Source organism: Melanostigma gelatinosum (genome assembly GCF_949748355.1).
Source record: "Melanostigma gelatinosum genome assembly, chromosome: 4".
Lineage (NCBI taxonomy): Eukaryota > Metazoa > Chordata > Actinopteri > Perciformes > Zoarcidae > Melanostigma > Melanostigma gelatinosum.
Window position 1 is genome coordinate 21,269,829 of NC_136637.1, and position 15,873 is coordinate 21,285,701.

Below are 15,873 nucleotides of genomic sequence, written 5' to 3' on the forward strand. Positions count from 1 at the left end.
AAAAGTTCGCAGTTTAGGATTGTTCTCGGGAAGCCACGCAGCCTTGCAGGAGAGCAACGAGCAAAGCGGAGAGAAAGCGCAGCGCCGCCGTGGTGTTCAGTCTGGCTCCTCCTACTCCTCCTCACATTGTCCAATGGGCTGAGGCGTCTTTATTCTCCATCCAACTTCAGGGTCAATGCACAGCATTATTGCAGAACAGCGTTGTCTTAAAGAACACAAGAAACACCTGCCAGTGTGTTTCACCTACCTGCTATGTTTCTCACTTTGACTCAGAAGTACTCAGGGGAGAAGCTCTACGTTTGCCTCTACTACCAAAAGCACATGTATTTGCACTGTACCTTTCAACAACATCAAGACACCACATACACGAAATAAGTATAAATAATATAATAAAGGAATCTGTCTCAATTATTTTTGAATGATTTGATTATGTATTCATTATTTCTGTAACCTGTGATTGCCAAACAATGAAGGCCTAAATGGCTTCTCCAAAAGCCTTGATGTATTGATAATTGTGTTGGCCTAAAAGTAATCAAATTTGAACATGTAAAAAGAACAGGATCCGTTTAAAAATAACCACCATGCATGTCATTTTTTGCTTAACTGAGCTGAAACTGAGAGTTTTCTTACAGTATTTCCATTAGATACTGAAAATACAGTCACGAGGACCATTAAAAGCACAGTCCCTGCCCTGTTTGCCAGTTCCACATAACCAACAGTCTTAATGATCATATGGCAGGTTAAAGCCATGAGATCGTTTCTCCAGCTGAATTCCTTGCGTTTTCTGAAGGATTGAAGTACTCATGAGCTATTCGGGACAAGAATCGGGCCAGTCAAGAATGAGCCACGTCAGCATGCACATACAAGGCATTTCATGGGCTGCTTAAAACATGGAACAACCCTGAAGCAATGGTTTGAATGATGATGATCTTGAAGTATATAGGTTTGGGAAAAGAGTAGTCTCTCTCTCTCTCTCTCTCTCTCTCTCTCTCTCTCTCTCTCTATCTCTCTCTCTCTCTCTCTTTCTGTATTTTCTATGTATTTATATAAATGTTAAAAGTGGCTAGTAACTAAGTACAGAATAGATTCAAGATGTAAGTGTCTTTTCTTGTGCTAGACTTGTTGTTGCTATATGGCCCAACATGTCTGCAGATATAATTAATGACATTACGGTAATAATGACTGGATTCCATTTAGCTGTGCCAGGTCCAGGGCCGTGCTGTTGTGAATGCTGGGCCTTTTGTCTTACTGGGACACTTAAATGGAACAGAATTTATGGTATTAGCTGCACCTGTGCTTTTCATGCTTTGACAGGCCGGCTGTGAAAAAAGCTGCGTGGAAGTCAACAAAGAAAAAAAAGGATGATACTCATGAATTTTAAAAAAATGGATACCACAGACAGACACCACAGACAGACTTCAAACAGATCCGTGGTAGTTTTAATATTAGGGATCTCATTTTTTTTTTTTTAAGAGGCTCTGGGGACAGTTACTCCCTCTCAAAACTGACTGACGAGTGAAGACTGTTCGTGCACCGAGCTGACTGATCTCCAACACCTCAGCCAGAGTCAATGCCACACTGCTCAGGTTTCTCTTCCTCTCGCTCCCTCTGAATGTCAGTCAACAGCTGCTTTTGAAGATTAAAAGCTGTTGCTGTTTCTCGACTGTCTGTGTTTGTGTGCATATGTGTGTGGGTTTTTAGTCAGCTTTCCTTTCATCCGCTATTTCCTATTGTTTCCTCACAAGGGACTCAAATTTGTCTGCTACTGATCTCACCAAATCACCTTTTTTTTCATACACTTGAAAGCGTAATAACAACCTACAGTCTTGTGTAACCTCAAAGTTTGACACTGTAAACACTCTCATAACCATTGTTGCCAGTGCTTGTTGAAGCCTCCCTTGTAGCTGGCTGGGCCAAATGCTTTCATAGACACAAGTGTGCCTAAAGGGGATTAAGAATTTAAGAAGATTAGATTAATGAACTCATGATTTTAATCTAGGGTTAATTCATTTTGCTGCACTTTAACCCAACCCTCCCTTCCCCCCATTGAGCCCAGTGTGGCTCGACGCCAAACTGGTCTCAGGACATATGTGTATGTGTGTGTGTGTGTGTGTGTGTGTGTGTGTGTGTGTGTGTGTGTGTGTGTGTGTGTGTGTTTTTGCATGTGCTTGGTTAGCATTGTGTAACTGGTCATTAATTACTCTTAGGCAGGCACGCCACTAATCAGACCCCCCGCAATTATTCCTCAATGCCCCCAGCATTGCAACAAGCCACTCACACAGTGTCTGTTGACAGTGACAGTAACCGTCACTCCATTGTTGCCTGCAGACTCACTGTACCACATGTTTGTTCACTCAAGGCAGGTGGTCTTCTCAGTGAGGTCATCCCGTCTGAAACATAAGGAGAGGGGTCCTCGTAGACGGGGTCATCCTCATGCCCGGGCCTCAACACCAAACAATGCAGAGGTTCTAATGACTTTCTATTTATGCGGTTGCCTCCTGCTTTCCACATAGTTTTAGTTTGAAGTACATCTATTTACCCTGGGCAAGTTAGCCCAGAAATATTACAATAACTTGGAATGATTGACTGAACATTAATGCAATAAAATGATGCAATGGATAAACACAAGAAAATCGAATATCCTGAATGTAATCACATACCGTAAGCAGCATATATTATTCATTTTTTATTATAATTTAATTTCCAATACAGCCTGCTGTGGAGGATCAGGGTAAGATAAATAGCTGTTGTGATGTTTTCTAAATGAAAATTTCGTCTCACAATTGATTCCCAAATTTAGTTTTAGCCAAAACAAACAAGAACATGTATCACATTACCTTTATATACTCACTGTTTTGTATACCTGTTTACATCTCTGTATACATCTCTGTACATATATATATGCTTTTTATTACCATTTACCACTAATATATTATATTATTTTATATCTTTTTTTTTAATAAATGTTGTATTTGGATCCCTTTATTTAACATCTGAACTATCTTGGATTCTCATTTTTACTTGCTTGATTTTCTTTCTAAACATTTTGTAATAGTATTGTTGGAGGGAGCCTGAGATCTAACAATATCATTGCCAATGACAACTAATAACTTGAAACCTGAAAACAAAACAAGAGCATTTCATATCTTGGCATTGCATATTTTTTGGTAAAGAAGTATTTTGTGTATATTTAACTGTTACAATCAGTGATCAATCTACACTTGACCAATAAACAGAGGGCTGATTTTGCATTAAAAGCAAAAAATGTAAATTCCAAGAGCGTAATTCTCTCCCTTAAAGTTTTAGACCGTGTGATTCACGTGAGTAGGCCTATACCGCCACCGCGCGGCAAACACGCGTGTGTGCGTGCACGTGTGTCGTTGGGAGGGATGGGATGCGAATATGCGTGTTCTGACAAGCCGTCTGTGTTTCCTAAGTACAGTGTTGTTAACATGTACTGTATAACCGTTTTGTATTTCACACAAAACGTGGTTGGTAGCGGTAGATTTATTCCACCGTAACTCGATCTTGTCGGCTCACCGAAAAAAAACAACATTTCCCATGTCGGACTCGGAATCACCTTTACGGAAGTGACGTATGCAGCCTTCCGTTGCTGTCAAGGGCATCGAAAACTATCGTTAGCCGAACCTAGCAGTAGCTGTCCACACGTGCATTTACAGGAGACCGTTACAGCTACAGGTTCGGTAGCGACTCCGGTGGAAATGGACGGGTTCGGGTCAGACTTCCCAGCAGGTGGATCGGGTGGTAAAGTGGACACCGGTACGATCATGGAGCAGGTTAAGGTCCAGATCGCAGTGGCTAACGCTCAGGAGCTGCTGCAGGTAAATCAATGGACACAGCTGCTAAGCTAGCAAGGCTAACCTCAAACTTGTCTAACTTACTAAGTTAAGTGGCAGAGTAACGTTAAATATAGTAAATCAATTCGGGGAAGCACCTTTGTTAATCCTCTCACACACTGCTGTATGAAGATGTCCTCACCACAACAATGAAATATGACTTATAGAAACAGTAGTCATTGAAATTATGTTGTCTTGTAACGTTAACGTCCCAAAACCGTGACTCTTTAACCAGATGTGACTTTAAACCAGATTAATTAAGTGTTTTCACCTAACGTTACCAGATGCACAGCGGATGATGTTGGGGACTGCTGTTGTAACATCAGTTCAGCTGTTAGTAATGACGTGAACAACGTTTTTGTCTTTCTGTTTCAGAGAATGACAGACAAATGCTTCAAGAAGTGCATCGGTAAACCTGGGAGCACGCTGGACAACTCTGAGCAGGTATGCGCTGGGCCACAATGAGCAGTTTAAGATGCACACAGATTCAAGTTGAAAAGACTTATCAATTGGCAGATAATCTCATGTGAAGATTTGCTACCTTTCTGGGATTTCTATGAATGTGAAGGGACTGTCTGGACTGACAGTCCTGCACTGGGGATTTTTCACCAGCTTTTAATAAATCATAGACCAAATGATTAATTGACAAAGTAATTAGCAGAATGATTTATAATGAAAATAATTCTTAGTTGCAGCCTTTAGAAAAGGCCATGAATTGTGTCACTATAACTGCCTTTGTTCTCACAGAAATGTATTGCCATGTGTATGGACCGGTATATGGATGCCTGGAACACCGTGTCCCGAACATACAACTCCAGATTACAGAAGGAAAGAGCTCGTATGTGAACGTCCCTCTCTTCATCCTAACGTTCCCTTCGTCGGGCTGCTGCTTATCGTGAGGAGGAGTACAGTTTTTCCACTGGAGGCCGTGCACAGGTGTGTCGTGGCAGCAGCACACCGTCGTCATACAAATACCTCACAGACAGACAGAGAGAGCCTGTGGACCCTAGCCATAACAAAAGTCTCTGCGGACATTTTCATTTTGCTCTGAGGAACAGTTAAGACACAAAGTTTGATTATTTGTGTTTTTATGTTATGAATAAAGACATATAGGTCACGAGATTTGGAAACTCTAAATGCCTGTTGGAATGAACATAAGTGTGATTCAGTCCTTGTTGCCCTGTGATAGACTGGCGATGTTTCCAAAGAAATTTGGAGTAATTATTGCAGTATCTGTTTACTTAATGTGGCTTCAATAGAAACACTGAAACCTTGCCTTTAAATTAAGGTTGAATGTTTCTTGTGTTTAAGAGCCTGTATAATTGGGACACAACTGTAAACAGGGCTAGTGTCTCTGTAACCACAATTTCTCATAAAATACTATCGGCATGTTTGTTGCCAATTCTTTTCATTGTGTTCATGCTCAGAGAAAGACGTGACATTTTTGCCATAGATAATAAGCTGCAGAACTGGAGCCCTTACGGGACAACACATGCTTTACTTTACGTGCTTTTACACTAAAAAACCTACTTAAAATCAAAAGGACTTGAGGACGAACTTGGTGTTTTCATAACCGTGAACCTGACATTCACAAGCCTCCAAACAGTCCCGTATCAAAGTACGCCTGGAGAACAAAACGGTTTTGTCTGATCTGTTTTCTAGTTGTCATTCTATCTGCCGCCCTCCACAGTAGTGGGCTTGTTTCAGCAGGGTCTGCCTTGCTGTACACGGGGTACTGAACCTTTCTCATCTGTATGTGCACACACCTTGTCAGCTGTCTGGCACTAATTCCCCCCCCACCCCCCCCTATCCTGCTGAAATTATGTAGGGAAGTAAGAGCCACAAAAGCTTGTGAACATTATTTGCAGTGTGTGAGCAAACGGAAAGGTTTTCATGATCAATAAATCTTGTTTATCAGAGTCCTCTCTTGTGTCTCATCAAAAAGAGTGTATGCCAATGAAACATCACCATAGGTTTATCAAACTCAAGTCAGAATTATATTAAAGCTAATTCCAGTACCACTTTCTTCATACAGAACTATATATTTCCCAGAAAACCCACCCTTCAGTAACACTTATTACACCGCATCGGTCTTATTTTCTTAGAATATATATTTTTTTAAAAGACAAGGAAATGTACCCATAAATGTACCACGTATATTCAGAACCCCACACAAAATGAAGAAAAAAAAAATACACCATGACCAGTAAGTTTACCGGTCAGGAAAATAAATACCTGAAATAAATACTTTAAATCATGCATGTGTGATCAAAACGTCCACAATCCACTTCAGTATTCTCCTTATTTCTTCAGTACATTATGAAAGAGGATGGTCCCAGTTCAGATAACTGCACAGTATTACAAACAGCACCTAAGATCAATCCTGTGGGAACTATGTATGTGTGGCTTTTAGCATGACTTTGGTCCTTTTACAGTACAGTTTTCTGGAGAAGATGTATCAAGAAAATCCACGTCCTTTGTCATCTTTTTGTGGTTTCAGCTTCTTCTTTTTTTGGTCTCTTCAGAAAGGCAGGTATGTAGATATCCATTTCCTGACGGCCGTAATACGAGTGTAAACCCCCGGAAAACCAATTCGCCCACATCCATGTCCCCAGCTGGTCACTCCAGCAGTAAACCACTGGCCAGAGGGCTCGCGGCAGGTCAGCGGCCCTCCAGAGTCTCCCTGGATGAGCGGGAAGAAAGAACAAAAAGATTGGCTTTTAATAACTTGTAAGAAATGAAAATAACCTCAACGCAAGGCGGTCTCCAGCATGTAAAGAGAGTAAAACAAATTAAGGATGAGTGAGGGATCAGAAGAGTGAAGTATAAAGAGAATGTCACTTGGATCGCTGCTGAGATGCCAGGTGCTTTGACCGAGACAGGAATGCATGTGGGTTTCCTTACATAAGGAGATTACAGAGAGGAAGCGGGTGGAAAGGGGGGCTCTGTATTTTTAGGAAAGAAAGTCTGCTCTCTCCCATCAGAAGAGTATCTCTCACTTAAGTGTTGCAATGTTCCTCAACAAGTAGCACTTCGGCTTTCTTCGTCATAATATCTGACAAATATTTTCAAAACCGTGAATTATTCAAATGCCTTTTCTTTTTCTCCAAAGACAAGTCCTTGAAACTTCTAAAGAATAAAGGGCACTTTGCTCTGACCTGGTTAACCATCCACTGTAAAACGATGTGTCGGTGCCATGGCCCTATTTCCCAGAGCACTTATGTTATCTTGGTCCACAATCTTACTGCTCAGGTGAGGCCAGGACAGTACCGCCCAGATGTCCGGCCCAGTTCCAGGCTGTGTAACAGGTATTTGGGTAACATGGTAGAATGTCCTGCAACTTACCAAACAGGTGTCCCTCCCTCCCTCAATGGAACCAGCACACATCATGTTAGGAGTCAGCACGTTTCCATAAGACTGCTGGCAGTCTGCCTGGTCAATGATGTTCACTGCAGCTTTCTGCAGCAGGTTGGTCAACGAACCTGTTGCCAAAAATATATATTAGTGGGTAATGCATTTTCACAAAGATCAAGTCTGATTAGAACGCCTTTTTCCAGAAAGACAAGTTGCATTCTTGAAATGCCATTTTTTTTTTCTCACTACTGTGAGCGCCACAAATCAAACCTCCATTGTTCTGGTGTAGCAGCAGGGGTTCCAGTGGTAGATAAGTCTGAACCTCAGCTGATGAAAGTGAAGCTATCTGCATGGCTACATACCAAAAGGGTAAGTGACAAATACTGTGTGAGCAGGCCATTTGCTAGTGTTTAATATTATATCTTATCATATTGTAAGGGTGGAGGGATAATGGGGCTGGAAGGACTTGCCTCAGTACAAAAATCCCTTATTTAATAAAACAAGTTTTTAGACTCAAGTTGGTTTTATTCAGTCTTTAGCATCAAGAGGATGAAGAAGTCCTCCGATGTTTTCTTGCTTTTACTCGACACTTGTTAAAATTCCTTATGGACAATGATATCAAATTGTCAAATTTGTTGTAAATTGTAACATCATTACGCAATTGTCTAATGTTTTCTTGGAAGCTGAGCCCGGTGCCGGTGTAATATTAAATCCATCACCTCCTTCCCTCATGGATCCCCAGCCTGTGATGTAGCACTCTGTTTTCTTGAGGAAGCGGTGCACCGGTGAGGGGAGACAGACTGACTGGATGGTGTAGGACATGGGGGCTGGGACTGCCAGCTCCAACAGAGCCACGTCATGGTGCATGTTGGTGCCATTGAAGGCTGGGTGGATGATGACTCTCTGGATGGGGATGACCAAGGCTCCTACCCCAGAGCGCAGCACAGATCCCAGGCTCACTGCCCAGTTAGTGGGGCTAGGGTCACTGGGGGTTATAAATGAAGACATGCTCAGTACCATCTAGGCTCATCCATTATTATTGATATAAATATCATTGAGGCTCAGCAGTACCTTTTGAAGCAGTGTGCCGCTGTGAGTAACCATTTGCTGTGAATGAGTGTGGCGCCGCAACGGTGCAGTCTCTGGAACTGGAGACTACCAATCCATGGCCACTCCCCCCTTCGAGATGTTACTCCACCCACGATCCTGTGGGAGCCCATCGCAGGACGCATGCCGCAGTCTGCAACAACAACATGCATCAGAAATATGTCCTTTAAATCCAGGATGTGCATTCCTTTACACATATGAACTCACCGCAGTTTCTTTCGTCAGCCTGGTTGGGGCAATCTGGGACGCTGTCACACTCTGGGTTGACCTTGCTGATGCAGGAGGCGGCGCTGCACTGGAAGTGTCCGCTGCAGTTCAAGGCTGGAGGACATGATGGACAGATTGAGTGTACACAAGTATTTGTGATACTACATTTATGACTGACATCATTTTGTTTCTCTTGGTAACACATGAATGGGTGATCAATCAATCAAAGTGTAACCTTTTTTTGAAATTGGTTCAGTATTGAGGGAGTACGCTGCAAAAAAAATACCAGTTCTACTGCTCTCAGCATGACATTACCAGTCAGTGTTGGTGCAGATGACACATCCATGGCTATGGTCCTGGGTACTGGCGGATTATAAAAGCTTTCTCCTGGCACAGTAACAGGCACAGTGGGAACATGCTGATAGTAATCATGGACCAAGCTGGGATCTGTGTGGCTTAAAATCCAGTTGCGGAGCCTGGTGATGCGGGAATAAACCCCAGGCTTGTTGATCTGGGCACAGCCGACACCCCAACTCACCACCCCAGCCAGGAAGAACCTCCCTGGGGCCCCTTGACACACCAGAGGCCCCCCGGAGTCACCCTGCAGGGAAAGAAAACAAGACCTCTGATTCTGTGATGTGAGAACCGTTAAACTTGTTTGTGTCATTTTTGTGACATTCCTGTTTCAACTTGTGTTCAGTTTAATGTCAGGTGATCAGTGTTCGTTGATTAGGATGCGCACTGTAATTCCCAGGATTGACCCTACTTATAGTTTCAACATCATCAGTGTCTGTATGCAAACTTTGTCCTGAGAAAAGAAAGTATTGTAGTAAAATGTAATTTGATCGCTCGTGAAGCAGCACTAACCTGACACGAGTCCACCTTGCCCTGCAGGAATCCGGCACACATCATGTTGTGAGAAACAGCTCCTCTGTACACAGATGACTTGTTGCACACCTTGGAGTCAATGATTTTCACTACCGCCTTCTGCAGTGTGGGAGGCACCTTGGCTGAATGGCAGGAGAGCACAAGACGACAGAATCACTCACACTGATCACACTTCAACATGCAATCATTTCCTCAACTGACTGACGTCAAATGCCATAGTTGCCCTGTTTAGGTAGTGTGTCCACATTATAAAGGATTTGTTTCTCACTGTCATCTGCTTATCCCTCATTTGTTGATGTGTGGAGGTATACTCCTGCAGGCGGACTCACGATTATACTGGTGTAGTGCACCCCACCCTGAGACCACGCAGCGTTGTCCGGGGGAAAACACATAAGACGAGGAGGGCAGGCAGACAGGCTGGATGTAAGAGTTGAAGGTGAGAGGGCTATCCAGCTCCAGCACAGTAACATCGCTGTCAGTGGACAAAGAGTTGTAGTCTGGAGACACAACCAGCGACTTGATGTTAATTGTTGTGGAATCTGACTCATCCCCGCTCACTAGTCTGGCCCCTACAAGGGCCGTCCAATCTTTGGGGTCCTTGTTCCTAGAAAACAGATGATAAAAAAAGATTAAAATGTGGTTGTCCCTTACATTTTCAATGCTGATGTGGCAAGTTTAGTTCATCTCACTGATTGGGAGATTCATAAATAACTCCTCAGTGACTTGGAAATGATGCCTACCCTGCAAAGCAATGTGCCGCACTGACCAGCCAGCGTTCGTTGACGATGGAGGCTCCACATGTGTGGCGTCCGTAGAGTCTCAGACTGACCTGCCACGGCAGCTCGCCTTTCCGGGCATCCTCGCCACCCACTACACGACTCCCCATAGCGGGACGTGTACCACAGGCTGAGAATATAAGTTTGATGATTCAAGATGGAGATAAAGCGGTGATGTTTTTATTTTTTCGACAGGTTAAGCTAACATATAACAGTCAGGGATAGTTTATTGTTGTTGACCAATAACAACTGAGGAAAGAAAATTGAACAACGAGGCTGAAAAGGACAGTAGCGGTGTCAAGTAATTTACCACAACGAGCTTCGTCAGACTCGTCTGCACAGTCGGGGACGAAGTCACACTCTGGATTCAATTTTGTGACACATTCTCCGTCGTCACAAGTGAAGGTGTTGTCAGGACACCTGGCTGGACAGCCCAGGTGAAAGAAAAATGTCAAGATGAGAGTTAGAGGATAAGGTAAAATATGAAAATAGTATAAGTATAATTTGTATTAATATTTGTATTTGGAATTTAGATAAAGTATCATTTGTTTTCACATAACATCAAGAAGGATGGCGATGCTGAAGTAAAATAGTACAGAGCTTTATTGGTCCCTGTATTCATTCCTCCTGTTCGTTCTGCATGAAGAGATCCATTCCTAACGTAACTCCATCTTGTGAGATTGAGAATAAAATCCACATTCCTCATTACATACAAACAAATACCCCAAATTTCCACCAAAGTTACTGAGAGGCTTTTTGCAGTCTGAGTCAGTCAAATCGCATATTTCAAAGTTTTAGTTCTTCAGTGCAAAATTCCCCTTCTAGTGTCCCTGCTTTGTACCGCCAGTGGATGGACAGCAACACAAAGAGGGAACTTTCTACTAAAAACTAACTTTGGACGACAGCTGCCTGATTTGGCTGACTGTTGAAGACTCATTTTGTCTTCAGATAAAATTGAGAATGCATTTTTGCACAGAACGAGGACTGTGAAGTCCGTCCCCCACATCACATCTTGGAATTACGTAATGAAGGGAAACATGGGTCAACGTAGTCACTCACCTATCATCTCATCTCCAATAGAATAAAATGACTTCCCACTGGCTCCTAGGAATGAGGAGAAAGACAAAGTGAGGACTTTGGTAGCCCTGACACACAACATCACACAGCTGTGGCCTGTTTCTGTTACTCCCACATCCACCACAGACTGATGACAGTATAGTTTTACTACCAAGTAAGACGATAGCGTTGATCTCTCCGAATTCTGGCACCTCCAGTGGTTTCCCGTGCATTACTGAGCCGAGTCCTGCTCTCAGCAGGTCCTGGACAAAGTTGTCTGAATACTGCTGGACCTTGGACACCCTGAAGACCAGTCTGAATGTTGCCATCACGTCACTATTAATGTTACTGGGAAGAAACCGACACCGCTGTTTGTTTAATCTTTTAGACGCTTTTTTTCGCTTGGATTAAGTCATCTACTTCAGTTCAGCTTTGACTCACCCATAGGCAACAACACTGCAATCAATGTAGTGATGTGATATCGACGAGGCAGTGAAGATATTTTTGATCTGTAAGAAGGGAAAATGTAAAACTTGAAACCTCTTAAAATGAAATATTGGGCTCTCAACATGGCGACAGTCTGCACTAACCTTGGACTTTAAAACTGAGGTCAGTACTATGGAGAAACCAGAGTTTTGATCCTGCAGAACTGGATCATACTTCAGACCTTTCAGCTCCACTGTCTCCATAAAATCATGCTGCTCCTGCACCAGGTAGGCTGGCAACGACAGAGTAGGAGTGGTTCATTCTTACAGAACAATTACGGTTAGAATATTGTGTTCAACAGACCAGTCGGAATAGCTGTTGCAACTATATATGTTTAAGTATGTGATTATGTGGTGAATGTGATACTCACCAATAAGCAGGCCTACAAAGACCCCGATAATGAGGAGGAAGAGGACGAGGAAGGCTATGAGGGTGCTCCTGCAGGAGGAGGCAGGGTTGGAGGAAGCAGAGGAGTCTCCTGAAGAAGACCACGGGCCTCCTCCTCCATCCTTCTTCACCTCCATGTTGTATTCACAGCACCAACCTCACAACTCACATTGCACTGTATCCAGTATCATAATGCCCTACAGACAAAATGATCCAGTCCTGGTAAAAGACAGTGGCAATAGTTGGAAATTGGAAATAACAGACTGAGATGTTATTGTCAGTGAGGCATTGTGTACTAATGCAATGGGTACGGCTGTACAACAGGGTGGATGTCAATATCCCGAGATAAATAAGAACACATTTTTTATTTTGACCATATATCACAATATGAAATGTTTTGTGGTCCACAGCTTTGCATTGAAACAGAAAAAAATCAGCAGGTTACAAAACAAAGAAAAGAATAAAGTCACAGGGATAGTCGACAAATACTGAATGACATCACAAAACAAATTATACAATCATTAACACGATGGTACCCAAAACAATGAGGGACTATGGTCACACTAATACTGGGAAAACAAATTGTTTAATTAAAAGCCCAGGTGTTGCTATCAGAAAATACTCATTATAAAGTCGTTATGACGACACAGAAAATGAAAGCAGCGACTCTGTCCGGGAGAGCTGGCTGAGATTATAGGACGTGCGTAAAACAGACCAGGGAGGCCATGTTGCATGCGACCACAATTCAGATGTGCAAAACGGTAACACTTAAAACATCCCTTTTAAGTCTTAGTAGATAGAAGTATTTCAACGAATAAATGGACTCGGTGAGAATTTTCACTGCGCCAGCAAATTACGCACGGTGAGTCCAGGTTTATTACAGCGTGAAGCATTACACAATAGAGGCTCTATGTTCTGAAGTAAACTCACTCACTTCTTTCCTCTGAACGCTGACATTCACGATCTCCCGCAGTTCTCGATGTAGGACTTGGCGCACACAAGAAAAGATACATGGATGGAGGAACACAAACGAGAGGACGGAGAGGTCCGCTTTTTGTAACACCTGCCACGGGGCGTGCCGCAGGTAGCTCACCTTTTTCAGTTTACTTTAGAAAGTCGGCTCGGCTTCACAGATCCCCGGCCGACCCTCCTCCCATCGGTATTGATCCCTTCGGTTCCACCCCGATGTACACAGGCATTTATCCTGTCACCTCAGAGCTCCCATTATCTCCAGCTACATAATAAGTATTACTCGTTTACGCAAATTAAAGCAAATTGAAGGAAAGTTAAAAAAAACAAACAAAAAAACGGGCATACATTTCTCCTCAGTGGAGCCCAGTGCTCCCTCTAGTCGCTGCCCGTCGGTGCGCCATTGACTCAGTAACTGAGCAGCAGAGGAGCGAAGCCTCCTGGAGATCTGGCTGCATGTCCCGGGTTCACAACAGCTGGCCAAGTATTAGGCTCCTTTTACAGGGATTAAAGTTTCTCTTAAGGTGCCTTAACTGAGTTGTTTAACCTACACTTAGTTTGACAACGAGGGAGGAAGTGAAGTTAGATAAAGGTATGTTCAGGAGGTTTTAATTCATGAATCTATGATATAGTTTTATACTCAAATCTAAATGCTGTGAGATTTGGAGCCCCAATTCAGGATGTAAGAAAACCCCTCCATCAATTATAAGTGGCACAAATATCAGTAACAGTCGTCCCTTATTTAAAATGGACTATTTTAGCAAAAATGCATTGCCTTGCTATTTTTAACGGCAAATTATATACTTACATTATCCCCCCACCCTGCTTAAAGCAGAACAGAGTTAGAGCCATTATTACCACAAACACCCCTTTGTTTGTGTGCCGACAGGCTTGAGTGGCTCATCTTCACAAACACAACACACACTCCCTTAACTCCTTTAAACAGTGTCACAGATAACAATCGATTACTTGTTACTGCAAAGGAAAAAAAAAAGAGGATGGAGCTGTGGCCAATCCAGCAGTTTGTCCACAACCTAAATGTTTTATAAGTACCCCAACTGGTCTTAACTAGTTGGTCAGTTTTATAAAAGATATGACTATTAGTATGTGAGATTATTAAAAGGACTGCATGTGAAAATTAACTAAAATTTTTATAATTTAGCCTTTATTTAACCAGGAAATGTATTTCGTAGGCAACAATGACACCGAGCTGCATAAAGAACACAAGTGACAGTAACTCTGCTAAAAAGTGTCGGATGGCTGAGCGGAAGAAAACATCAGCTCGATGTTCATTACATTGCGTCAACTTTCAAAAAAATAAAAAATAAATAAATCAATGAATTAAATTATGCCATCTAGTTCAAGAACAAGGGAGAACAAATTGTACTCAACATACATTTTATTTTCTTATCAAAAACAAAGAATAGTAAAAAGTTTCTTATTGTGATAAGAAAATGATAGTTAACTCTTCCCAAACTTGTGGGCTCTATACAACTCAAATCTTTGCAAACTTGCACACCACAGACAGAAACAAAGCTGAAGTGCTTTCAAGTGCCCCTTCTGCTGTAAAACGTAAGATATTTAACAGAAATTTGCTCTGAATGAAGCGAGTGACAGACGGTGTATTAACCATCCTGTTGCTGTACGAATGGGTTTGGAATGGCCTCCATGCCGTCCTGAGGACAGATCAGCACGACGGAGGTTCCTCTACAGACCACCAGACCCAGCTGCCTGGTGTCTTCTGTCAGCTTCAGCTGGTCATCTGGATCTGGACAGACATGGACGGATTAAGGTTAAAGACACAATAATCCACGTTTACATGTCACAGACAAAAAGATAAATTTAAGTTACCCCTTTTTAAAATGATTTATTTGTCTAGGTAGATTTTGCTCTATAGATAGGGAAAAGAGCCATCTATAATCCATACTTCTAGTCCTCAAAACTAAATTGAATCGGGTAATAAGCTTTGGCAGGATATACACGTTGGTGAAGTCTAGAACTGTGCATGAACCTTTGTTTTCTCCCAGTCCTCGACATCTCTCCAGAACGCTTCATGGATGTGAAAGTGTAATTTGCCCATTGGAGAAGAACAAGTTCCACACTGTCATGTTGGCAGTTTTTTTATTACTTACCACGCATGTACTCGATTGTGCCGTCCAACACCAGGTTCAACAGGGGATCAAACCCCTTCAGGACACCGCTGGCTGAGAGGGACCGACACACAGTGAAGCTTGCATTAGCCAGGGACTCCCAAATATGTACACTTTCCAACGGCTACATGTGTTAGCATTCACGTTAGCTTGTTATCTTCAGCACTAATCCACCTACCCTCTCGTCCTCCTTGAAACTTCACACGAATTGGCTTGTCGATGTACTTCGACAAGTCGAAGATGCTCTCCTTCTTCTTCTTTTCTTTATCCTGCACAGAACAAAAGGAAGATGCTTCTGTAAGTCAGACGAAAGCTAGCCGCAAACAAACACGGACTCAGCCTGAGGTTAGCTTTACTTGGCTAGCCAAGATAGCGAACGTGAGAAAAAACGCCACGTTACTTTAGAGTACTTCTCGGACGTCGTGTTGAGAATAAACAACTGGCTAAAGGAAACCACCTTCCTACGTTTGCACCGAATGCGTATGGGTGCAAAAGTAAAAATATGTTTGAGTGAAAGCTAAAACCATATGAACTCACCGCCATGTTCGCTGTGTGACACGGAAGTGAAACTGTGACCTCAGAAGTATTCCACCAATCAAATCGTTGAGCGCCTGTAGCTGACGTCATTAGTTTGTA

The 15,873-nt window shown here is 42.6% G+C and overlaps 3 protein-coding genes across 3 annotated transcripts; 1 reads left to right on the forward strand and 2 right to left on the reverse strand.

Moving 5' to 3' along the window:
* The first annotated feature begins 3,623 nt into the window (after positions 1-3,623).
* timm13 (translocase of inner mitochondrial membrane 13 homolog (yeast)) lies at positions 3,624-5,749 on the forward strand. The gene is made up of 3 exons (XM_079266936.1): positions 3,624-3,842; positions 4,233-4,301; positions 4,605-5,749. Exons 1-3 carry the CDS (start codon positions 3,723-3,725, stop codon positions 4,701-4,703), a joined length of 288 nt encoding a protein of 95 aa, XP_079123062.1. The 5' UTR covers positions 3,624-3,722; the 3' UTR covers positions 4,704-5,749.
* A 629-nt stretch (positions 5,750-6,378) lies between these two features.
* On the reverse strand, positions 6,379-12,255 carry tmprss9 (transmembrane serine protease 9; the record flags this gene model as incomplete). The annotated part of the gene is made up of 15 exons (XM_079267195.1): positions 6,379-6,540; positions 7,203-7,339; positions 7,931-8,196; positions 8,283-8,451; positions 8,526-8,639; positions 8,841-9,126; positions 9,393-9,535; positions 9,743-10,017; positions 10,154-10,319; positions 10,500-10,613; positions 11,249-11,293; positions 11,418-11,593; positions 11,687-11,754; positions 11,836-11,963; positions 12,102-12,255. The coding sequence occupies 15 exons, from the start codon at positions 12,253-12,255 to the stop codon at positions 6,379-6,381; spliced, it is 2,403 nt and encodes an 800-aa protein (XP_079123321.1).
* A 2,213-nt stretch (positions 12,256-14,468) lies between these two features.
* lsm7 (LSM7 homolog, U6 small nuclear RNA and mRNA degradation associated) lies at positions 14,469-15,803 on the reverse strand. Its single transcript, XM_079267224.1, has 4 exons — positions 15,775-15,803; positions 15,416-15,506; positions 15,220-15,291; positions 14,469-14,855 (listed from the first exon to the last, which is right to left on the reverse strand). The coding sequence occupies exons 1-4, from the start codon at positions 15,778-15,780 to the stop codon at positions 14,713-14,715; spliced, it is 312 nt and encodes a 103-aa protein (XP_079123350.1). The 5' UTR covers positions 15,781-15,803; the 3' UTR covers positions 14,469-14,712.
* Between the last annotated feature and the right edge of the window lie 70 nt (positions 15,804-15,873).